The sequence below is a fragment of the Pimephales promelas genome, chromosome 4 (genome assembly GCF_988280905.1).
Source record: "Pimephales promelas chromosome 4, fPimPro1.hap1.1, whole genome shotgun sequence".
NCBI classification, from domain to species: Eukaryota; Metazoa; Chordata; class Actinopteri; order Cypriniformes; family Leuciscidae; genus Pimephales; species Pimephales promelas.
Window position 1 is genome coordinate 49,027,403 of NC_142772.1, and position 26,774 is coordinate 49,054,176.

The 26,774-nt window shown below is 36.0% G+C and overlaps 1 protein-coding gene and 1 long non-coding RNA gene across 2 annotated transcripts in view; one reads left to right on the top strand and one right to left on the bottom strand.

Annotated features, from left to right (window-relative positions):
- dnm1a (dynamin 1a) overlaps positions 1-26,774 on the bottom strand; it is an 86,839-nt gene that overhangs the window by 19,386 nt on the left and 40,679 nt on the right. The window contains exons 12-15 of the mRNA XM_039661499.2: positions 24,974-25,044; positions 24,293-24,344; positions 21,303-21,314; positions 19,357-19,470 (exon numbers count right to left, since the gene is read on the bottom strand). Of these exons, the coding sequence (XP_039517433.1) occupies positions 19,357-19,470; positions 21,303-21,314; positions 24,293-24,344; positions 24,974-25,044 (249 nt within the window). The remainder of the gene's footprint in view (positions 1-19,356; positions 19,471-21,302; positions 21,315-24,292; positions 24,345-24,973; positions 25,045-26,774) is intronic.
- LOC120471620 (uncharacterized) lies at positions 8,292-9,563 on the top strand. The gene is made up of 2 exons (XR_005620835.2): positions 8,292-8,463; positions 9,331-9,563. It is a non-coding gene; the product is annotated as an uncharacterized LOC120471620 (long non-coding RNA).

Here is a 26,774-nt window from a genome sequence, read left to right on the forward strand (position 1 = left end):
AAATTAACACAATTCAGACCATTTTAATGGCCCTAAAAATCGATTTTCCTCTTAAAAATAAACTTTTTTGTGACCCAGGCATTTTTTTTGTGTAAAATTCACCAATACAGCTCAGCTTAAGAAACCTTTAAAGTTAAATAAAAAAGAAAAATCAAGACGATCTGCTATATATCTGCCCTGGGAATCCAAACAAACCCAGACAACAAAGATTAAAAAATTAGCAGAACTCTTGATATCACAACACTTCGTGTGTGTGTGTGTGTGTGTGTGTGTTTAAAGAAAAAAACCCACAGAGAGTCATATATACAGAGCAACAGACCACAGCGCTGCGACTAAACATAACCTCAGGTTACACACACACACACACACACACACACACACACACACGCATGGAAGTCATCAGCGGGTGAGAAGTCAGACATCAGTGTATATCAGTCGTGACCTCTGACCTCCCCAGCTCCCAAAACACACACACACACACACACACACACACTGAATGATTCTCCATACGGTCTTGTAAAGTTTCTTGAATCCGACCCAAAAAATCTGGATAATCACTTCCTAGCAACACTCAGATGTCGCTCCTTCATCGCATCGTATCTATCTTATAAAACTAGAGATCAACCACACACACTGAACCGGGAATAATTTCCATTGTTTTGTTTTTGGTGTGACTAATACCAGCGCAATTATAAGAGCGTAGGAAGTTCTGACTCGATTCATAAACACACTTCTCGCGGTTATACAAACAACACACACTTAAGACCTGTGCATGTTTACACACGTTCATGCGTCTGCGTCAGAACGGACATATACAGCCATAATGGTATTATATATATGAACCAACCCAAAAACGTATTATATATGAGCTGAACCAAAAATGAAGTGGTGTGTGTGTGTGTGTGTGTGTGTTTGCATCAAAGAGACGTGGAGAAGCATCTGGGAGCAATAATGCCGCTCTAACCCTTCATTACCAGAACGACTGCGCCTTGAGCTCAGGCCAATGGCAATTTACAAAATGCATGGTTTCCCCCCTCTTTTCTGTCTTTAATTCACAAAAGGAAAAAAGGAAAGCGTCATTCTGCTCCCTCATACAGCTCTTGGTTTCGGAGAAGCTCTTTAAAATGTAAAGGTGCTAAACTACTCCACAAGTTACTCACATAATGATCCGAAACTTGGATATCATTTAGCTAGTTCACTGAATTTGTCAAATATGAATAAAAAGCAGAGGTCAGTACACTTAAATCACGATATAGGCTAGTGTCTGTGAATATTAAACCACTAAAAGACTAAATCTGAACCCTGCGTGTGTCTGTGTGAACGAATGGCGCAGAAGCTCAAGTCGTCGCGGCAACCCCTCGAAATAAAAGTCTGGTTAACTTGAGGAAATTGTGACGGAAATATTTTATTGTTGTACACTGTAAAAAATATTTTAAAGTTTTGTTATCACAACATATTTTCTTTTGTCAAATCAACTTTGTAATAATTTATTAGTTGACATTTCTGATGGTTAAATTAATCTCCTTCATTGTATTAACTCACTTTTTCCAGTTCAATCAACTTAAAATTTTAAGGCAACCAGGTTACTTACTTTTTTAAGTTAAACCAACAATATTTTTTTTACAGTGTAGTAATCAACATTTTTTCTTTTGTCAAATTAACTTAAATAATTTATTTAGTTCAGATAACATATAACTTTGAGTTTCTGATGGTTAAATTAATCTCCTTCATTGTATTAACTCACTTTTTCCAGTTTAATCAACTTAAAATTTTAAGGCAACCAGGTTACTGACTTTTTTAAGTTAAACCAACAATATTTTCTTACAGTGTACAGTAGACTTAAGCTACATCGCAATGTAATAAAACTGACACTAACATTAGTAATTTTTGTTATTAAAACAATTTAAGGAATAATCAAGGTTTTTCTTTTAACAGTTAAGCTCTTTGTTTGTCAAAGTTTAATTTCATATGATCAAAAGAGAAATTATATTAGTTAAAAATGGTATATGCATTTCATTTGATTGCCAGAAAAACGTAAACACACAACACAGAATTTCTGAATAAAACAAACTTAATTTTTACTTAATAAAGTGTTTCATTCATTCAATTAATTAGACATGCTTTTTAATTATTATAAATACAATTTAATTAAGCCATTAGAAAATTTAAAACAGATTTTGTTCAAAATAAAACTGAATTTGAGAAGAACAAAAAATGCATTTCAAATGCTTTTGTTTGTTAAACCTTTAATAAATTTGTGTTAAATTGTAAAAAAAAAAAAAAGTTCAAAAATTTCATGCTTACTAAAAAAAAAATTAACTATTAAAATAAAGTTGATTAAAAAAAAAGCAATCCAGGAAAAGCAAAACCTGGAATTTGGGAAAAATGAAACGGATTACATCTATAGGGCCCTAGGATCTGAGACTGACTAAAATAGCCTTGTCAAGAACAAAACAAAGACAGAAAGCTGTTATATTTTGCCATACAATATTTTGCCATAGAAAGAAGCGCATGAATAGAGTTAATTTACTCAAGCCATCCAAACAAACTGATATAAAATATAAGACTGTGTGCAATTGAAAGTAAATGCATTTGGAAAAGCTCCTATGAAAACGTTGACGCTACAGAAAGAAAAAAAAGAGATTTCCCCCCAGCATCGTAAAGCCAAAGGCCTTTTGCCGAGCTAATGTGATTAGAAAGGAAAAATCTGTCTATGGTTCAAGCCGTACGAAAGAAAGAGAAGGTCTGGTTTGAATTGATCGTCCCAAACGCTCTGAACACACACTAATGTCTACAGCAGCGACGGCTCAGGCATGTTAAACACATTAACCCCTCAGTGTCCCGCTTTAAAGTCTGCAGGCGAGCCGCCTCACACAAGGACGACGTCGACCCCCCCCCAGGGCCAAGGGCAAACACTGGCTATACATTAGGCTGGCTACGCTAGCCAGTGTTCAGAAGCAACACCAGTTACTAGTGTTGTTGAAACCGCCCCCTTTTTACCTTCCTCATTGTGTGTTTTATATTGGTCTGTGATTGGTTCACACACCAACAGATTTGTATATCATTAGATAGGGTAAAGTTTTGCGGTATGGTATATATTTGCACTCAAATGCGGAAGGCTTATCATTCGCGAAAGTTAACGCAGTCTCATTATTACGCAGACGAATGTCAGTTTTTGACGCCTGAAAACGCTAGTGTGGACGGAGAGTGGTTTTAAACGAAAACACTGTTTTCAAATGTATCCGGATTAATGATTAAATTTAGATTTGGGGGCGTTTATTTCTTTTCTTAATTTCTTTTTTTTTTCTTTTCTAATCAGATCGAGAGGACATGTAAACACTCGATCAGATTGAAAAACGAAACTGAAAGTTCTGCGCATGTGCGTTAATAGCGTATGAAGTGCTGAACGAGTCATTCACGTTGAATAAAGTGTCATATCAATGCTGATTGTCAATTTCATATTAGGGCTGGGTATTGAGACAAATTTCACGATACGATTCGATTTCGATTCAATTTCGATTATTTTGGATATCAGTTACAATAAATGGCCAATTTTCTCAAGGGAATCAAATCTCTGAACTAATGCTGTAAACTATGGGAGTCTAGTTGGGCTTCATTAGCCTAATATGAAGGTAATAATGAACTGTTTTGTAGCTTTACAAACACTTAGATTACACTTTTATTTATTTTTATAATAAGAAGATGATATGAAATATAAACATTTAAATGGTGACTGTCATAAAAACTTGCCAGATTTATTCAAATATGCATTAAATATTGAAGAACATTAAGATTATAATGCATATGTAATATGGTGTATATATTTAGCAAAATGCTCCTCTCTAGAGTTATTTTTTCTAGCTGACTAATGAGTTCATGTGGGTTTTCTGAGGTAAATATGACGATACATTGATTACAAGCTGTTTAACTGACTTCTTTCCACGGTTGAAACGCTGATTGAGTGAATCAATGTGACATGATCCGGATTTGGATAAGTTGTCCTCTATCTTTAACACACTTTCAGATGCTCATTCATGTTTATTTGGCGCTGTGACTGGTATTATTAAGCCGGAAGAGAGATCAGCGCTGCTGCTTCTCCAGAACGATCTCACGCCACAGCGACAAAACGCTATTTATGTTTTTGAATTTCTAAAGAAAATGGACCTAATTTGACAATTGAGACTTTGTTTCATATCAATAGTAACAAAGGACAAAGATTATTGCGATTTTTTTTTTGGATGCGCGCAGCCGCGATACAATGTCCCAAATGACTAATCGATTCTTGAGATTTAAGAATCGATATCGGTTCGTAAAAATGAGAATCGATTAATATCGAGAAATCGATATTTATTACCCAGCCCTAGTTCATATGCAATTTTTTTCCAAATTATGACCATAAATAAAGATTAGGCTAAGTCTGCTGTTTATAACCAATGTAGGAGAATAGTTATTACGGGAAACTCTATATTCGTCCAGTGTGCGCATGTCAAAACATACATTCCCATTTGAAGTTTGTGAAATATAAACGCGCACATCAACTCGATCACATGTTTAGCGTTCATGTAAACACTCTGTTCAGATTCATCATTGATTGAAACAAAAGTTGTGCATGTAAACGCAGCCGCGTTCAAACGTTTCATCGGTTCATGAAAGACTTTAGAGTGTGTTTGGGTTCACAGACGGAAATAAAACTGAGCCAAAATGAACTGAACTCTTTCATAAAGTACATAAATGTTCCCGAAGTTTAATGAGAGGACGATGGAGTCGCAAACAGAGGCCTTTTCTGCTTCTTCACAGTAGAAACACGGCCGTGAAACGTCTTGGAGAGGACGGTGCAGGTTTACAACATTTCCATTCTCTCATGCTAAATATATTAATGTAATAATACAGTGTTTCCCACAGGATTGTGTGAGCGTATGTAGGGGGACGGATCACTTTAACAGAGAGCTGCATTAGAGTTGCACTGGATACGGTTTTATGCATTGCATAAAATTCAATGTTTTATTTCCAGAGAGAAAAAGGGTCAAACTTAACCCAATAGTACATGTGATTATATAAACTAATAATAAATTAATCAATTTACATGAAAATAAAAACTGAAAACGTTTGTTTTCCAAGTAAAGATCCTTATTGTTTTGCAGATGTGTAGATTACATAATTTATTTGGAAAAATCAATTTGCATGATGAAAAACTGTTTTTTTTTTATTTATTTAATTTATTAATTTAATCATACACACTAATCTGTTAAATTTTACATCTAAAATCTGCTACATTGTTTTAATTTCAATCCAATTTAAAGTTAAAATATTTTTAAAAATATCAACAATTAAATTAATGCTGTTTATTTAATTTAGCATTCACTTAATTAATCATATTAAATTTGACATCTAAATTTGTTAATATAATTTTTAAAAACATTTTTACTGAATTTTCAGTTAAAATATTTAAAAAAAAATTAACAATTAAATTAATACTGTTTATTTAACTGATCATTCACTTAATCAATCATATCCTTATTCACTATTAAATTTGACACCTTAATTTCTTACTTTAATTTTCAAAACATTTACTTTGGGAAATTTTCCAGTTAAAATGTTTAAAATAAATTTTTTAATGCCGTTTATTTAATTTATGATTATTTTAATGAATCATATGCATATTCACTGTTAAATTTGACATCTGATTTTTGTGAATTATCCATGTTTACAAAGAATAATTAAAATGTATTATTAATTATATGCGCTAACAAGTTTAACACATTTAGATGTCAAATTTAACAATTTAATTTTTGATTTTAATTTTCCAGTTAAAATATGCAAACGTACTTTAAACAAGACAAAAATATCCACAAAGAATGATATTTTTTTGCAGTGCAGCAGTCAGTCCTGCTGAGCCAGCTCCCCGCTCGGGTCCAAAAGGAGAAACCGTAGCTAAAGCAAACACAGTCGCCACCCAGAGCTCCTCCCGTGACTCTCACACACACACACACACACACCACATCAATGCACACCACAAGAACGGGTGGAGATTAAATGGAGAAAAAGTAATCTGAAACGACCTGATTTTTACATGAAAACGCATTGCTAGGTGGTTTTTATACTGAACTTCACATGCTTTAATGCTCAGTGTTAGACGCGTAGTTGACCTACTGTACACTGACGTTCAAAGCTCTTTTTTTTTTTGCTTGTTTTTAAAATAAGTCTCTTCTGCTAAAATAAGTCTCTTACAAAACTACGGAAGCCCTGAACCGCAACCTAAAAAAAAAAAAAAGTCTGTAAAAAAAAAAAATCTGTAAAAAAAAAAAAAAATCTGTAAAAAAAAAAAAAAAAAATCTAGCATTTCGAGATTAAAGTCGAAATGTTTCGAGATTAAAGTCGAAATGTTTCGAGATTAAAGTCGGAATGTTTCGAGATTAAAGTCGAAATGTTTCGAGATTAAAGTCGGAATGTTTCGAGATTAAAGTCGAAACATTGTGCATTCATAACAGTGCGCGTCCACTGGCTCAGAGCGCGCGCGTGTGTGTGTGAAGTCGAACTGCCATGGATAAACCCAAAATAGTAGCTTTTTACTTTTATCTGGGCTTTCAACAAAATTCTACACACGTCACACGTGCTAGTGTCAGTGTTTCTGAGGTGTTTTCGTGCTCGTCTAGTCAACACTATCTGGGTCGAGAACACAACAGTAACTGTTCGGTCTCCCTCTTCACCGTAAATGCGCTCTGGATACATTTTAAGTGCATCATTCTGTATCCAATCATTTGGCCGGATCCTGTGATTTCCTAAGATTTAATAACCACTTATGGTTGAGGAGAGATTCTCTGATATGATTGTAAAGCGCTTTGAGTGTAGGCATATATGAAAGCGCTATATAAATGCCCTATCCATTCATTCATTCATTCATTCATAAAGCTGGATTTCTCCATCCAGTCTGAAAAGTGTTTTCCGTGTTGGTTTTCCTATAGGCTAAAGTCTATTCTGGCGCATTATATTTTATAACGATAAAGTATGATAAGTAATTCAGATAAAAGTAAAAAGCTACTATTTTGGGTTTATCCATGGCAGTTCGACTTCACACACACACGCGCGCGCTCTGAGCCAGTGGACGCGCACTGTTATGAATGCACAATGTTTCGACTTTAATCTCGAAACATTTCGACTTTAATCTCGAAACATTTCGACTTTAATCTCGAAACAGTTCGACTTTAATCTCGAAACATTTCGACTTTAATCTCGAAACAGTTCGACTTTAATCTCGAAACAGTTCGACTTTAATCTCGAAATGCTAGATTTTTTTTTTTTGTTTTTTTTTTTTACAGATTTTTTTTTTTTTACAGATTTATTTATTTTTTTTTTTACTGACTTTTTTTTTTTTTTTTTTAGGTTGCGGTTCAGGGCTTCCGTACAAAACACAGCAATATTGTGAAATATTATTACAATGTATAACATCTGATTTCTATGTGAATATATAATAAAGTGTAATTTATTTCCTGTGATCAAAGCATCATTACTCCAGTCTTCAGTGTCACATGATCCTTCACAAATCACTCTAATATGAGGATCTGATGTAGTAGAGTATTTTAATCAAATAAATGCAGTCTTGGTGAGCACAAGAGACTTCTTTTAAACTGCAGTGTAACTAGTGAGATTATCACAAGGTTTCCACTCTTTCCATCCTCACTCTTCAGGATAATCTCTTTAACAGTGTCGACTGGAGCGGGTTGGTAGTTTTGCGGACTCGTGATGAGCGTCTTTACGTGGGTCGATCTCTGTTGCCTCCCACATCAAATCTGGTCCTGATTTTGACTCAGTTGCCCAAAGTTTGCGTATGTGTGTGTGTGTGTGTGTGGGAGAACGGGGGGGTCGTCCAGCATAAAGGCCTCTTTATTCACGCCGGACAGGGAAAGGAAATCGGCTTCAGAAGGAAAAACACAGTCCCGCACATCTGGAGTTATTACAGGCCCACCGTCATGCCAAGAAACTCCGACATTCCTGCAGCGCTACAAAGACACGCAACTGTCACACACACATACACTCTCTTACACACTCACTCACACATACTCACACATGCACATTTTCCACCCGAAACGATCCCGCTACACCCCCCCGACCCCCTCCCCGAAAATGACACAACACATGCGGCAAATTAATGCACTTCACTTCCTGTTGACCTTTGACCATCAACTTCCTGCTGCCACCCCAAAGAAAGCAGGACAGAAACCCAGACGAGGCGGGACGAGGCACGAAGCCCCGCCTCCTCCTCCTCTCAGCTCCTCCACTCGCTCACTGGAGAAGTTAGTGACCAGTCGTGTGCCACGTCAAGCCTGCGCGTCCACGCATCGAGGCGCTTCACACACGCCGGCTGGATGAGGGAGTGTGTTCGGGGACAAGCTACAGCCGACACGTTCAAAGTCTGAGAAATATTGGGAAAAGTGACACTCAGGAGGACCAGACCTGGAGGATGAGGTGCAGTATACTCTCTTAAACGTCCAGTTATGATGATGTGTCTTAGTTTAGACGTGATTAATATTTCCAGCTGGTCTGTTGTTAATTGTACAGCAGAACTTAGAAGATCATCAGATGTGATGAAGTTATTCCTGAGGTCAGTGAGGAAGGACACAAGAGTGTGTGTTTGTGTGAGATTCATCAGTCAGATTACAAAATGAATCACTAAATAACCAGATATCTGTAGAAAGGAGATAGATAGATAGATAGATAGATAGATAGATAGATAGATAGATAGATAGATAGATAAAATGTATTAATCTAATCAAATTAATATATATATATATTTATATATAGCCATATAATTTTATTTTAACAATCAAAATTAATCGCTAAATAACCAGAAACCTATCGATAGATGGATAAAAAAAAAAATTTATGACCAGAAACATCAATCATATGCATCAAAAAAGTCAAGTTTTAAGTTAATTAGAGAGAAAACACAGAATTTGGTTAAAAAATAAAACATAAAGCTGAATTTGAGGGGGAAATGCATTTCAAAGGGCCCTAAACATGTAATGTACAATTTATTAAAAGTTTAACGGACAAGTTTCATGATTTCATTTAATTAGACATGCTTACTTAAATTTAATTTAACTATTGAAATAAAACTAAATAAATAAATAAGCAGATTTTGGAACAAAATAAAACAGATATCCATAAGGCGGAAGAAGTCATTGTAAGATCGGCTCAGAGTTTTAGGGAATTTCAGAGTGAAACCTGAAGCCACAGGGAACGCATCATCATTCTCCCCGGAAAACGGGAAGCATCCAATCAGAACGCGCCATCATCATCGTGTGTCTGACCTCCATATTCTGCCTGTTTCAGACTCCATCATCATGATCAGCGAGACACGAGACGCCCGTCACGCCTGCCCAGTGTTCAGACTACCTGTTCAGGTAGTAGTGTTTGTACAGTAGTCTGCACATTGGTTAGGCTGGACGGGGAAGCTCAAGACGGATGAAGAATCATCATCGTCATCATCGTCGTGGTTCAGTAGAAATAATGATCTGTTCATGTCAATGATGTAATCAAGGAATAAAGTCTACGTGTGCAAAGTGTGAAGAGTGTGGTTTTATCACTGTCTGTGTTTCTCCAGACTCGAGCGAGTCGATAGCAAAGACGAAATGTCCAGAAACTCGTCTAAATAATATTCCTCAGAGGAACCTTTAGCAGAAACAACTGGGATTTCTTTTTCACTGCATCTGGTTAAATAAGATAATAATAATAACTCCTCATCTCCATCAAACATGATGTAATCAATGAATAAAGTTTTGTGTGTAAAGTGTCGTTCTATCATAAAGGTACAGTCCGACCGATAAAGGATTTTGAAGGCCGATACCGATACAAATATTTTTTGGGTTTTAAAATCCGATATATCGGCCGATATTTTATTTCTTTATTTCTTTATTTTAAACTAGACATGATAGTCACAAATTTGTCATGCTTATTTGAGTTAAGAGAACTGATGGGGACGTATGTCTCGTGCCCAACTCAACGAGTGTTGCCAACAGGGACGGTGTAGAGCGCCCTCTGGTGGACAAACTATACAACTCCAACACTCATGACATCGTTCAAGCGTGATTCGTCCATTTTTTTTTTTTTTTAAATATTCATTTATCGGCCATTATAACTGCCGATACCGATAGTTTGGAAAATGCCTAATATCGGCCGATATATCGGTCTGGCTCTAGTGATTTTTAGCGGCATCTAGTGGTGAGGTTGTGAATTGCACCCAACAGAAGTGGCCGACAGGAAGTGATGTCGTCGTTTGAGACCGCAGAGAGTAGCCAGTTAAACAATGAGGTTTCTTTACTAAGACAAATTAAGAAATTAGGTTTACTTAATTATTCAGTAATGTGTTATTGCGAAAATAATTTGCACTTTATCAGCTTCTTTACACGCATAGTGACGAAACGCGTTTGTCCCTTTAGGGCCACCGTAGAAACATGTCTGCGCTTTTCAATGTAAACAAACATAACGATTCATTAAGTAAGGTCTTTATACATCACTGAAATAATAGTTATGCATATAATATTGCATTTCTGTCGTAAATATCACACAACGCTCCTGTAACTGATTCCAGCTCTGTGTCTCAGATGTTTCTCCTACACCTCCAGACTCAAGAGAGTCAATAGAGCTATAAAATGAATTTAATTAGAAATATTTTCTATAATATTTTAGTGTCCCTGACTTCGGCAAACATTTGAGACATTTTGGAGATCTGAAACTGGTGCAATGATAATACTCCTCGGAGGTTTAGGAGAAACATCTTCATCTGCATCTGGTTAAATAGCCGGAGATTAAACGAGTCTCGAACGAAGATCTTTCACACGCTTGCAAACATCCAGACAAATGAAAACCAGACGAGTGTGTTTCCACTTAAGACTTTTCCTGGATCACAGAGTTTCCTGATCCGATGCCTTTACTTCTGCTAAAACACACACACACACACACACACTTTATCTCTCTCACACACACACTTATGTTGTGTTTTCATGTTTTGTGGGGACTTTCTATAGACTTAATTATTTTTATACAAACTGCACAAACTGTATATTCACGCCACTTATACTAACCTTATACTAATCACACACACCCGACTCCTAAACCTACCCATCACACACATTGAAATGAATGAATTAAAACAGGTTCTGTACACACACCAACTTCACACATATCTTAAAAACATGCCACTCACGGTTTGAGATGCTGAAAAAACGACACAATACGCAAAGGCCAAAACCGACCGTCCGTCGCACACACACACACACACTATTAAAATGGCCTCCATCATGATTTAAAAGTAATCTGCTGTAGTTTGAGAACCAAATTCTATTCAGAAGTGAGTAAAATCTGACAATCAGCTTTAAATATCTATGATGTGTGTTTATATAGAAAGTAGGGATGAGTCGCGTTCTTCGAATAGTCGAACTGCGTTCGACATTCGATCATGAAATTGCTTTTTCGAATATTGTTATATTTTCGCGCAATTCCAATGTGACATAATCGGTGTATTATCCTGACGGGGAAACATGGTGTCTCGGTCTACACTCTTAGAAGAAATGGTTCTATTTAGAACCAGAAATGGTTCCATCCCCCGCTTCATATATGGAAGCTTTTACCATTTTTTTGGTAAAAGGTTCTATTGGCCAAGTATGGAACCCCAGGGTTCTATATAGAACCCAGAGGAACCCTTTTTTATGAGTGTATAGAACCTTTTAGAGGTTCCAAATATGTAGCGCTGATAGTTCCTTTTAAGGTTCTATATAGCAGTCATTCCCAAAGGCGGGGTCTTTTTTGAATGGGCGGAAGATTTTGAATGTGTCCCCAATTCGAACACTATTTTTCAGTGTGCTATACTGTATATACTCTCTAGATCAGGGCTATTTAATTGGCGGCCCGCGGGCGAAGTGCGGCCCACCATTCATCTCCATATGGCCCGAGGCCACCCTAACCTCCCTCCTCCTATTTTCTAGTGGTGCGGCTAAATTTGCTTTGATATGCTATTGATATTTGATAAGCATGAGCGCTCCGACTGACATAAGAGAAAAGTTTACAGTCCGCATATTTCAGCAGTTCTTATGCGTGTCCCGTATTTCTGTCGACTGAACCAGCGATATTAATGATTCGTTGGTTTGATTATTTCCTTTCCATGAATTGGCCAAACGCACGTCTGAAACAATTCGGATTCGTTCACCTGAAGCGTTTTCTCGGTCAGTAATAACAAATAGAGAACAAAACATCGCTGGTTTCAGTTGTTTCACTAGTTTACTTTGAACTAGGCAGCACGGGCCAGTGGATAACGAAACACAAAGCTTAAAGGAGTCGCGTTTACTCCCGCTCCCGCACACTATTATTAAACAGCGTTGCGACATCTAGTGAGAAGCGTTTCAATCGGACACTCCTCTCTCTTACAAACCACAAATCACTCAATGATTTTATTTAGTTTTAAATCGGATGAAACAGCCTTAACATTCCCAATAAATGTGGAATATTTATATTTGAATACTATGTTATAGTCATTTATATTGCATTAGATTTATTAGGGGGGTAGAGGAATGTATAATTAATTGTGTGTATAGTTTTTTTTTACCTGTTTAGGCATTTTTTATACAGTGGTAGCCATGCATGGTTACAAAGTCTCACTGTCAGGATATTTTAATTGAAGCCTATAATAATTATTATAGTAAATTGTGTACACTGTAAAACAGTAAGATGCCTGTCAACTCTTCATTTCTCATTTCACCTCTGCATTTCACTGACCTTAAAAATGGTCATACATATTTTGTTAATGCATACATTCTCTTTGTGATATATGAATGGGCCTTATGTTTATTGGGTCACAAAGATTTATCGACTTTAAAATGTGGGTCCCCCGAAAAAAAGTTTGGGAAACACTGCTATATAGAACCTTTTCTTCTAAGAGTGTGTGCTAGTAACCATCTATAGTAACAAAGTAGGCTACATTTACTTTATGTAAGGCGACGTTCCTCTCGTTACTTTATTCTAATGCTAAACATGTTGTTAAATGCGTACTTTATTCCAGGCGTGCTGTATGTTTTTCTGGGCTTGAGCGATGCTCAATGCTATCCCGTGGTAATGTGTGTGTTGCGCAGTGGCATCTTGATTGAAACTAATTTGTTTAAAAAGTAGGTTATTGCAGTAACAAGGCAGGTTCACATGAAGTCATTATTATGACATATGACATTATTGTACGCATAAACGAGCATCTGGTTTGGTGATGCAAAAATGGACTGTCGTGCTTATTGTATGTTAAGTACCGGTATGTAAAAAAACAAAAATTAAAAAAAACAAAAAAAAAAACGAAGAAAACATGTTACTTGTTTAATTAATAAACAGTTAGTTTGATGACAAATCACTAAAGATTAAATTGACCTTTGGCCTCTCTTTCTGTCATTGTGAGTGTGTTTTCCTTTTTATCCTCTCGTTTTTATTTTAACGATAATCGACTTTTGCTCCTTGATTTTCAACAACGCATTTTTGGCACAAATTCACATCCCTGATCGAAAGCATGGCTGAGTGTGTGTGTGTGTGTGTGTGTGTGGAGGTTTGATTGACAGGCCATTGAGGCCATCGCAGGGTTTCTGGTTCATTTGCTTCCAGGTTTTTCTTCATGTCGTGTGTGTGTGTGTGTGTGTGATAATAGGAAGCAGATCCAGTATCACCAGTGCTGCCTGTTTATCCAAGAACACCAGAAGAATACTAGACGTGTGTGTGTGTGTGTGTGTGTTTGAGGACACGTTTGTATAGAGATTCATCTGCACTGAGACGATTCAGGAAGTGATGTCACTAAGATGCTTGTTGATCATTTAGACAGAGAGTGATGTGGGTCTCGACCTAAGAAGAGAAGAAAGTGTGTGTGTGTGTGTGTGTGTGAGGACTGGTCGTGTTCAGGCACACTCATGGAAGTGTTTTCTGCTGCTCTCTGAGCTCATTAGTGTGTGTTGTTCTTCTGAGTCGGACTGTGTTAGTTTTGGGGCTCTGAGTGCTGGGAAACTGACATCGCCAGCCCACGGTAAAATAAATACATGAGAGAGAGAGAGAGTGTGTGTGTCAAGGAGACTTTGTGTTCGCAGACAGATGAAAGTGGACTGCAGCACACACACACACACACACACACACACCCTCTCGCTGACTCTGCCCCACATGCTCTGAGTTAGACTGACCTAAACTAGCGAACCACACACACACACACACTGTCTCACTCTCTCTCTCATTGTTTTTACCCCAATGGTCTTTATTTATAGGCCAAGATACAGTAGAAGCAATAAGGAAGTACTTATTTTAATAAATTTCTTATTTGGACAGGTAAAAATGGCAATATCCTTGTCACGTAAAGGCTAATTAAATGACACGGGGTCAACTGATGTTTTATCAATTTTGGGATTGATAAAAACACGTATATGCTTGCTTATTATAAGCTAAGTTGACAATCTTGAGACGTTTAAATGTAAATGGGGAATCAATCAATTTGTGTGAAGTAGACATTGATGGTAATCTGGAAGTTAAAGCTACAATACCTAAGATTTTATGCCTCTAGAGGGCGCTTCATTCAAAACAACAACAACGGCTTTGATGATGGGAACTGTTGTTTTCAACTCCACCGTGGATAAATCGAAAATTAGATTTCTATAACTGTTGCGTTTAATGACATGCTTGTTTTTCATTAAACTGAAATAACCGCAAGAAAAGTAAATTAGTTATTATCACAGATGTTCGGGGACAGCCGGGACGGTTGAAACACTTTTCAGATAAACGTCGTTTTCTAAGATGCAGTCAACAGTATTCGCGGTGAACATGACCTTACGATTTTTCACATCAAGACATTCTAACAATAATACTAATTGTTTTGCATCGTTTACTGACATGAAATTTGAATACAGAATAGGGTTGCCGCGGTGAGGAAAATTTCCCACCGGTTAATCGACGTGTGACAACACCGGTAATCCCGGTGTCACCGTGGAGGGCAGGGCGGGGGGGTTAAATAGCTTTTAAATGCGTGCGCGTTATACTTTCACTTTCGAAATAAGCGTCAATTGCTTGAATGGACAAAAAAAACAACTCGCTGATAATAAAACTTTTATTTATAGACTTTTATTAGCATAACGAACGAATAAAAATAACCCCATGCATAGGCTGAAAAAAGTGAAAATCGGCTAAATGTGGGCCCAAACAAATAAGAACCATAAAACGTTTATTAACGAATAAGAAAATAAAATAGGCCTAAATAAATTACACAAAGTTTAAATGAGATAAAACCAATTAAAAAGAGACAAATATAAAATAAAAACTTCAAAACGGACCTTAGCCTACATAAATGACATACTTTCACTTTCGAAATAAGCGTCAATTGCAATTCAGCGTCAATTGCTGGAATGGACACAAAAAAACAAAACAAAAAAAAACAACTCGCTGACAATAAACTTTTATTTAGACAGCACTTTTATTAGAATAATAAACGAATAAAATATAGACAGAACTTTTATTAGCATAACGAACGAATAAAAATAACCCCATGCATAGGCTGAAAAAAGTGAAAATCGGCAAACTGTGGGCCCAAAAAAAATAAAACGTTTATTAACGAATAAGAAAACAAAATAGGCCTAAATAAATTAAACAAAGTTTAAATAAGATAAAACCAAATAAAAAGAGACGAATATAAAATAAAAACTTTAAAAAGGACCTTAGCCTACATAAATGACAGCACTCTAAAAAAAGTAAAACACTATAAATTGGCATTTATTAACATTAATATATATTGGCCAAAATATTGCCAAACAGGCGCTTTTGCATTGCGTTTTGACACCAAATCTTCCGCCATTATCTTGCTTTTCTGTAATTTGACTCGTTCTCGTCTCCACACGTGCTAAATGGAATCCTGATGCTTGCTGATCTGTGACGTGACGGCACGCGTTGCGCAGTTCATTTTTAATTATAATGCTCTCTTCAGAACTAAATAATTGAAAATTATTATTTTTAATTAATTCAAATAAATATTTTAGCAAAAACGAATACTTTAAAAAAAAAAGTCAAGACATCGCGGTGTCACGGTGGGAAAGTGATGTCACCGGTGATGGGGCTTAAAATCGGTAACACCGTCAACACCGTCTATCGCGGCAAGCCTAATACAGAACACGGTGTTACTCACGTCACCTGTCGAGTAAAACACATGCAAGATCGGCGTCTCTTTCTAGTTCGAGTTTTTCACGAAGTTCCCTCCATTTAGGAAATGCCACACAAATTCTTCTTGGGTCGTTTGGTTGAACCGTTCGTTGACGTTTGCGTTTATGAGACAGAACCAGGTGCAATCGCTAAAGAATAATTGTGCTCCATTTCATAACAAATGCGCGAAACAAGCTGACGTTTGTCGCTTGATAGACGCTAACGCACAACTACAACTTCCGCATTTGTCCAGGACTACACGCAGTACGAGCGGAAACCGAGGTAACGCGGATATGACGCGATTGACTCGCGACTCCCAGCTCACACGCCCCGTTTCCTTGGTTAAAATCTCAATTTTCTCGCGATTTAAACATTGTTTGAAACATTTGGAATATTGTAAGTTATCATCTTAATTAAATATATAACACTAGCCTTGTTATTTGGGGATATTTTAATGCAAAAATCTTAGTTATTCCACCTTTAATGTCTAAGGTGGAAAAATAGTTGTTTTTTTCCCTTCTGGTTTTAAGGGGAAAAAAATTCTTAGAGTGTAATATATTTTTATACATGAAGGAATATATTTTATATTTTTTTGTAAAATAAGAGACCCTAAAAGTCAAAGTCTCTCTCTCTCTCTCTCACACACACACACACACACTCTCAAGAGAGAGGGCTGCTCCTCATAAAACCATTAACTTTCAAAGAACTAGAGTGTGTGTGGCCGGTCAGGCTCTGGTATGCACATGTGTGTGCCAGCTTTACACAGCCCCTAGTGAGAAGAACCCTACCTAGAAAGCATCCTAAAGTCAACAGAATGCTCTATAAATACTACACATACACATATGCTTACACTACCAATGAAAATTTTACAATGTTTAGTTGAAAAAAAAGTCTCTTCTGCTCACCAAGGCTGCATTTATTTAATCAAAAAATGTTAATCAAACTATTACTCTACTGTAAAACATCTGTTTTCTATGTGAATATGAAGAGTTCAGATGCAAAAGCCTCTAAATGCCATTTGAAATTTTCTTCTAGAATGGTCATTTTTATCAAGCTTGTATATTTAAGTTTAGTAATTTCACTTAATTGTCAATTAATAGGCAAGGCAAGTTTATTTATATAGCACATTTCATACACGATGGCAATTCAAAGTGCTTTACATGGAAGAAATTAAAATAATCAAAAGAAATCAGAATAATTAAAACAGTTTAGAATAAAAAATAAGAAATAATGAAAAATAAAAATTATGATAAAAATAAAATACAGTAAATTAAAACCATTTAGAATAAAATGAAGTAAAGTAACAGTCGGACGAACAGTGGCACAGTGCTCATTCAGTAAATGCACAGCTAAACAGATGTGCATTTACACATCAGATGTGCATCTCACATAATAGGTAATCTTCATTGCCATTTAAGTGAAATTACTGAACTTAAATATACAAGCTTTATAAAAAAATTATCAATTTTAGAAGAAAATTTCAAATGGCACTTAGAGGCTTTTGCATCTGAACTCTTCATATATACAGTAGTAAAGTGTAATTTATTCCTGTGATCAAACGATATATTCAGTCACATAGAAAATGCAGCTTTAAAATATTTCAATTTTCAATAGTCCTTTTTTTTTTCATAAAGATTCACCCAACGACCTACGACGATCAAAACATGATTGAGCTTAAAATGAAACGAGCAGCATCATCATCCAGGAACGTGTTTTGTTTTTTTTCTTTCCGTTTCTGAAAGACCTCTCGAATCCTACAAGCTTCATTTAGCGGGAGATCCTCCCAGCGCTGGGAAACACTCCAGCCAAGGGGAAAAACACAGTCAAGTCAGCAGAAACGGCTTAAAAATAACCCAATTGAGATCATTTCTTTTCTATTGCGGAAAACTGATATAAATAATTCCACATAAAAGAGTGGCGTTGAAGCTGACGGCAGTAATGATCGGGGAGACGTAGCCGCGACGGCGCCGGTGTGTTAGCGACGCTCACGGGACGCTCGAGGCAGATCTCCAAGACCATGTTGCTTCAGCTTTGATGCAAACGATCAGTTGTGATGCGGTTACGAGACATTAATGCGTATTATAGTTGCCACCCGTCCTGTAAAGTACAGAATCGTGCCGTATTTTACACAGTGAAAACAGGGAATGAATTGTCAGAAACAGGATTACTGCACTCAAAAAAATGAACTAGACAGGTTGTGCACTTTACATAATATATTTATATATTGTTTACTTATAATAATTTTTTCTATTAAGGTCTTTGTAATTGTGTCTCAACTTAACAGTACAAAATCCTAATGTGTTGTCTAAACACAAACCATTTATGTTAAGTAAAAAAAGTGTACATCCAGAGGGTGGCAGTGTAGAGCGAGCCGACTGCCATTTTGCCCGAACTTAATTTTATTGTGTTCAATCTGCTTTAATCTACGAACAACTTAAGTTTACTTAATTCGGATTACATGATTAATTCGTGTTGCCTTAACTGAAACTGGGCGGTGCTTTTAGTTCCCAGCATGCTTTGCATATGGTTGAATTAAGAGAGAATAAATGTTAAAATTAAGTGTTATTTTATGTGTTTTTTTTTTTTTAAATGTGGAAAAGGGGAAGACTGGATAGTGTGTAATAGTGTTTAATGTTAAATTACATTGGAATTATTAAACCATTTAAGTTACCATTGTGGAGAAGAGTGGAGCATTTTGTTTGGCTGTCGACTGATTTCATTATTTTCAATTGCTTTGAATGAAGGAGCATGTAAATCTTAGCATTCAAAATGCTAATATGTGCTTCTGCTAGCAAATAGCTAGCTAAAGTCTATCAATTTAATTAAATGTCACTGAATCAAATGAAACATAAATGGATGAATGAATATAATAAAACGCCTTTGAATCATGTCAGGAAGCCTTTAAAAATTCACGTTGAGACTACTTAAATCGGGTAATTTCAAATTACATAATTCCATTATGTTGAAGTTACATAAACAAATTGTGTTTGTTTAACGTAATCCAGTTATGTGGAACCTGTTGACAAAAAATTAATTAAAGCCAACATATAATTTTTTTGAGTGTGGTTCAGAATGACACCGAGTTATGTAGAAATAAATAAACATTTGTTTGTTTTGAAGATCCTAACCGACCCAAACCTGAAAGCAAAAGCTTGGCAAACGTCTCACCTCGTCATCCTTGTACCAGGACAGCGATTCGGCCGTCAGCACAAACCAGTACTCTTTAGCGCCACCCTTCATGATGCCGATGTTATTGATGGTCAGCCAGCCCTTCCTGATCACCTGGAACACACAGACGGCGTGTGTGTCACTGCATAATGCTGTGATGAACACTTGTAAAACCACAAACATTTACAGTCAAACCAAACATTAATCAGACACCAGATGTACTTGTTTTACTAGTGTGTGCAGGAGACTGTAGTTCATTAATGTAAGTGAGGAGAGCAAAATAAAGTAAACTGAGAAAAAGTTCTAAATATATAGTTTTAATATCATCTCATGTTTATTAGGCTGCTGTCACTTTAAGAGCTGATGCACGGATTCATTATACAGTCACACATGCGTTTCTTTCTCAGCCGTTTACACACACTTCTGGTCTTTTTAACCTGCAAATGACTTTTACAAAATGTTTTCTTTGTCCAAATGCCATGAAACTTTGTACGGCTCTCAAACCTTTCTCAGAAAAAGTCATTTATATTGTTAGAATTGTGATTTGATGATATTTAGATATAGTGGAGCTTTTTAGCCATCTAGTGGCTAAAATTATAATTTTTTTACTTTTAAAACCAAAATATGGGCAACATTTTTACAATAAACTATGTAAAATTATATAAATTTAGAAAACAATTTTTTTTTATAAAGTTAATTTTACAAAAAATATTTTAACATTTTTAAATTTATTTATATAAATTTAAATTATATCATAAATCCTCCAAAAACTACACAAATGCTGAGTAAAAACATTAATAAACAGTAAAATTACAATTGTAAAACAAAAAAACAAAAACTACTATTTATTCTGTTACAAAATGACATGTTATTGTCTGGAGACCCCAAAGATAACTAGTGTCACCCCAAATGAAGATCATCTTAAAACATAACCGACAGTATACGTGACTAGAGCCAGACCGATATTAGGCTTTTTCCATAATATCGGTATCGGCAGTTATAATGGCCGATAAATGAATATTTAAAAAATAAAATAAAATCGGACGAAACATGCTTTAGTCATATCTCCTCAGCCTGTTATATTGAAAATGTTTGTTTTACAATTTGCAGTATGATGTTATCTATTGCTAACTTATGGCTCATCATAGACTAGCTAACCACAAAGCTAGCTAATGCCACTATCATCAGTGGAAGACCGCTAACGTTAACATTAATGAGATTGGAAACCACAATGAACTTTTTCTGCCTAAATAAAGTAATGATTACTGTATTTATAACTCGCATATCTCTAGTTACCGTCCCTGCATTGTAAAATGTAAGTTATACTTGCGAGGAGTGAACATTTAGACATAGAGAAAAAGTATCAAACGTATCTTGTGCAGAAAAGTTAGCTTTTCTTTTACACGTGTGTGAAATCCAACAATATTTAATAAAAGTTTATAATAAAGTTCTTAATAAAAAGAACAGCTTTTTGACGTTATTTTGTGTGTATTTAATTGATTAAGTGCAATAAGAAGCGAATAGGAACTCGGTTTAGTTCTGAGAGATGAGCACGAAATCTGCAGGAATGAATAAAATGTGCAAAACACATCGAAACTCAAACCGTCTCGAACAGAACAAAATACAATGAAAATAAGAATAGTCCTAAAAAAATTTTTTCTTTTCTACCGAAACACCAGACGTGTTCTCGACAGAGCCGAACAAGAATACTAGTTTAGACTAAAATCAAGAACACACACACACACACACTCTGGCTCGCTCATCCACGTTACGCTTGACTGATGTCTTTAGTGACACTGCAGGGAGACACAGACACACACACACACACACACACACACGGAAGTGTCTTACGCAACCGCTGACACAGATGTAGACGAGACATGATGTGAATCACACAGTGACCGTGCTGACACACACACACACACACACACACACACTGTACTTACCATGATTTCATCCTGATGCGCCACAGTAAAACAAGAATAAGAACAACATGAGGAGAAGAGGATATATCATTGTGGCAAACAACACTAGTGATGCAGTAACAAGATCTGAGACACACACACTGATCTGAGACTCACACACACACTGATCTGAGACACACACTGATTTGAGACACATGCACTGGAATTAAAGTAAGAGTTTGGAGGTTGATGGGTTAATTATGCTATGTAATTGTGTCTCAACTTAACAGTACAAAATCCTAATGTGTTGTCTAAACACAAACCATTTATGTTAAGTAAAAAAAGTGTACATCCAGAGGGTGGCGGTATAGAGCGAGCCGACTGCCATTTTGCCCGAACTTAATTTTATTGTGTTCAATCTGCTTTAATCTACGAACAACTTAAGTTTACTTAATTCGTGATTGAATAGCAGTGTGTTCAAAAACAGAAATATGCAAATCAAGAAACACTGCAAAAAAAAATCTGTTTGCATTTCTCCTCCTAAACAAAATTCAATTTACGGCAATTTAAATCTGGTAGATTTTCAAACATCACACACACACACACACACACACACACACCTCTGGAGATCTGCTGAGGCTCGAGTCTCACAGCACATTAATGCTATGCAGTGGTGGAATGTAACGAAGTACAAATACTTCGTTACTTTACTTAAGTACATTTTTCACGTATCTTTACTTTACTTAAGTTGAATAAATAGTGCATACTTTTTACTTTTACTTCGTTACATTTTGCAGCAATTATTATACTTTCTACTCCACTACATTTCTACAACTTCTGTTACTTTTTCATTACATTTCCTGATCAGTTTTTCCCCTGACAAAACGTAATCTGACCGTCCGTTCGTTGCACGTTTGTCTCACCAGTGACGTTTGGTTGCCATAGATATATCAACCCGGTCACACTAAATGCGTCTCGCACGCAGTGTGTTTATCGCGCAATTTATACGCGAAAATTTGTTTTTATGTGCATAGGAAACGCACCGTGTGTAATAGGCCTATACGTTTGATTAGGATTATGGCAAGCCAAGAGGTTCAGAATTACACCATAAATTAATCGCGTTTACGGCCAAACATAGTTATTAACATATAGTGGATAAGCATGATTTGAATATTGCCTAATTGCAAGCTTGTTTCAGAAATGGTGACAACAATTTTTTTCCATAATTATTGAACATCATTATAGGAGTATAAGGTGGAATGAGTTAGAATTAAATGTTTTATTAATCATTAGAAAAAAAATAGACATTAAGAGAATAAATTGTTATGCAAGTACTTTTACTTTTAATACTTAAAGTACATTTAAAATCTGGTACTTTTTACTTAAGTATGGTTTTCATTGTGTTACTTCTACTTTTACTAAAGTAAATATTTATCTGTTTATTTGTACTTTTACTTAACCCTTGTGCTGCATTAGATTTTTAACACCGTTGAGTGCATTAAGGACCAAAAATGGCCACATATTAAACATTGCCTAAAATATTATATATTATTATTATTTTCCACTTTTACCAAGTTAAATCTTTTAACCAGCATCAGTCCTCATCATAACTACCAAAAATGTATTCAATTTCAGGATTTTAACCCTTTAATTACCAGTTTTGTTTGCGAAACCATCGATTTGTATAAGAGGAAAAAACACAAAAATTCAATTATTTTCAATAAACTAAATGCAAAGAGAAAACTTTAGATTTGGATTATCACAGTCCCACTTTGCAAAAAATCCCACTTAGCGCGTTAGAGACCAAAAATGGCCACCTATTAAACATTGCCTATTGCCTAAAATAAGGTGCATTTCCACCCATAGGGAATAAATATGTAGTGACGTCATCTGGTGGAATACACTATATAATGCAAATATAATGCTTTTGCTTCATGTTTCATGTATTACTGACAGCCTCAGATTTAAACAACGTTTTAATGGGTTTCAATGGGCCATTTCTGGTCTTTATGGTGCTGAGTGTTACTATTTGATCTACACAGTGTGTGTTATACATATTTTGCAAAATGGGATCACATTTTTTACATGTATCCAAAAAGTCACAATTTTGCTAAATTTCATACCATTTGCATTAAAACAGCCAAAATGGTCAAAGAAATTAAACTGCAAAAGACCAAAAATGTCCCTAATGCAGCATAAGGGTTAAGTACTGAGATTCAGTACTTCCTCCACCACTGATGCTATAATTATGATTATGATTATGCCGGTCTCTCTGTAGAGGAGAAACACTGAAGAACATGCAGCGGTGAATGAATGCGTCTATGAGCAGAACAGGACACACACACTCTCTCTCTCTCTCTCTCTCTCTCTCACACACACACACACGCTCTCTCTCTCACAGACAGACAGACACACACACATTCTGTCTCTCTCTCACACACACACACACACACACACACGCTGTCACTTGCTGCCCTTAACAACTGATTTGAGTGAAGCAGAACTGCACCTACATCAGTGTATAAGCGTGTGGAAGACGCTCATAAAGCAGCTCTACGACTAACACACTGTTCTGGGATCAGCTCGGCCTCCATCAACAGCATTCAGGGGTTATTGTGTGAACGTTGCTCTTCATAGGAGTTCAGTTACGCTCAGGAAGTGATTTATCACACAAGTATCAAGTGAACATGTAAAATGTTGAAGTCTTGAGGACATACTTCCAAAACACTGAGTGTTAATGTTGATTCTGCTGAGCTTGAGATGCATAAAGTTTAAATGCTGATGATGGAGCTGAACTTGAACTTAACGTCTGATCTGAGACCAGTTCTCTCTATGAAAGCTAGTATTTGAACTGAGAGAAGCATGAGAACAAACCTGGCCCTGGATCAGTTGATAAGGGCGTGAAGATAAAGAATAAGAAACATAGATGAAGAACAGAGAAACACACACTGGACACACACATCAAATGAGCATGATTAACATTTAACACACAACATGCCTCTCAATATGAGGCTGTGTTATAAACCCTTCACCTGATTCCCCGCCGCTTTCTTCTTGCTCGCCTGACTGCTTCTCTGCTGAGCACTAAACAGAACACAATAAACTAAATATATATATATTAGATTTATATATAAACTGACGTTCATGTTTTAAAAAGAAGTCTCTTCTGCTCACCAAGGCTGTATTTATTTGATTGAAACTACAAAACAAACAGTAATTAGAAATATTATTACATTTATATATATATTTAAAACATCTGTTCTATGTGAATATATTGTAAAATATAATTTATAATAATATATGTTTCTTGAGCGTCAGATCCTCATATTAGAGTGATTTCTGAAGGATCATGTGACGCTAAAGACTGGAGTAATGATGCTGAGAAAATTCACAGGAATAAATGATATTTTTTAAATATTTTCCAATAGAAATGATTATATTAAATTGTAATAATATGTCACATTATTATTATTATTATTATTTAAATCAAATAAATGCAGCCTTGGTGAGCGGAAGAGACTTATTTTAAAAACATTAAATATCTTACCGATCCCAAACTTTTGAACCGCAGTGTGTGTGTATATATGTGTGTATGTATGTATATATATATATATATATATATATATATATATATATTAATGTCTGTATTTTCTATGATACTGGTTAAATAATGTGGGTCATCTGACGCTAAAGATCGAGGAAACGTGACTCACTTGGCAAACCCGATGAAATCTTCATGGTTGGTGTTCATGTACGCCAGCTCGATGTCAATCAACAGCAGCACCTGACAAACAATAGAAAGCTTATTTTATTTCATTTGGTAATATTGTTTCTATTTTTAATTAACATTTTTTGGGTGAATTTTTTTATTTTATTTACCTTTCAATTACTAAATTTGATCAATAAATAAATAAATAGTAATTTAAGCACATATTCCTCACATTCTTTCTACTTAAATTCAAAATAACTCACAATTTCTCACAGAGTGTTTGCTGACCTGAGAAAATAATAATATAACATGATATTTCATGACTCTAGATTGCCACTAGATGGATTTATAGCTCTATATGAGCTGTTCTGCTGGGTCCTAAACTTTGTGGTAAAGTTTTAGCATTTTTAGTTTGAATTTTGAGTATTTTTAGCTTTTTCTGTGTCCTGAAACATTCCTCGCATTGCATACATTTCTAAGGGGTCAAATTGACCCGAGAGGGAAGGATATGTTACTTTTTAAAAAAGTAACATTCGTTGAATTCATTACATTTTTGTGTAATCATGGTTCAAGTGCAATAAAAGTCATGAGGTTGTAACAAGTAGGGGTGTAACGGTACACAAAAATCACGGTTCGGTACGTACCTCGGTTTTAAAGTCACGGTTCGGTACGTTTTCGATACAGCAAAAAGAAAGAAATGCCAGATAAATTTCCTATTTGTTTAAAGAAAAAATATTTTTAAATAAGTGTGAGTTTTCCTAGATCTTGAAACTTTCAGGTTTATAAATGGGGGTCATCTTTGAAGGGTGAACAAATAATGTTTTGGTCATCACATTAAAAATAACATTTAAATATATATTTATTTATATAATATTTGAATTTTGAAGTGCTGGTAAAAGATGTGTGAAGTACTTGAAAGCATTTCACCATTCCAGCCAAACTGGTTCCAGTTAGTGTTACTATATTAAATCCATGGTGAATGTTGCTGGTCTGTGGACGTAAAGTTCATTCACGGCACAATGTTTCTCCTGGTTTCCATGACAGCGCTGTTTGATCTAATAGAGATCTGCGGTTAATAACAGAGAAATGTGAATGCATCTCACTAGATCTCGCAGCGATGTTATTACCTCAGTGGCGAATTCAAATGTTTTCTTTACCGGATCTCTTAGCGCTGTGTTGTGTAGTAACAGTGTCGCTTGGTCGAGATCGGCTCGCGTTGCACAGTCCGAACCGATAAACGATCCGTGAAGCACATTTATAGCGCAGTTTCGTTCTGCATTCATTACGCTTGCCATTTGATGTTGCGCAACGTTGTGTTGGCCGCGTCAGCACGAATTTTGCCGGCAGGAAAAATGGTCCAAGCAATCGTTCGGTTTGTATGCGTACCGAACCGGAAGCTTCGAACCGAAACGGTTCAATACGAATACATGTACCGTTACACCCCTAGTAACAAGTAGAATTAGGTACTGCGCCTTTAAGATAGTATGTACTCTGTAACTCCCTCACTCAGGGTGGTCAGTCGACATGTGAAGCGCGAGCGGTGTGCGCTTTTCTTTCTTTTTGGTAACGCAGTTGTTGTTGTTAGCGGTGTGAATTGCGAGATGCCCATTTGTTCGTGAGACGACGTTGATAATAAATCACCACGGTGGAATATCAGCTACGTCTTGAGTCTTTGCTTAACGTTACACCTGACTACAACCGTTTAGGTGAGCTATCCGGTTCATTCTAAGTAAAAGCGTTACAAGGTCTTGGACTCCTCAGATTAAAAAACCAAAAACATTCCCGGGTCAAAATGACCCGAGGGA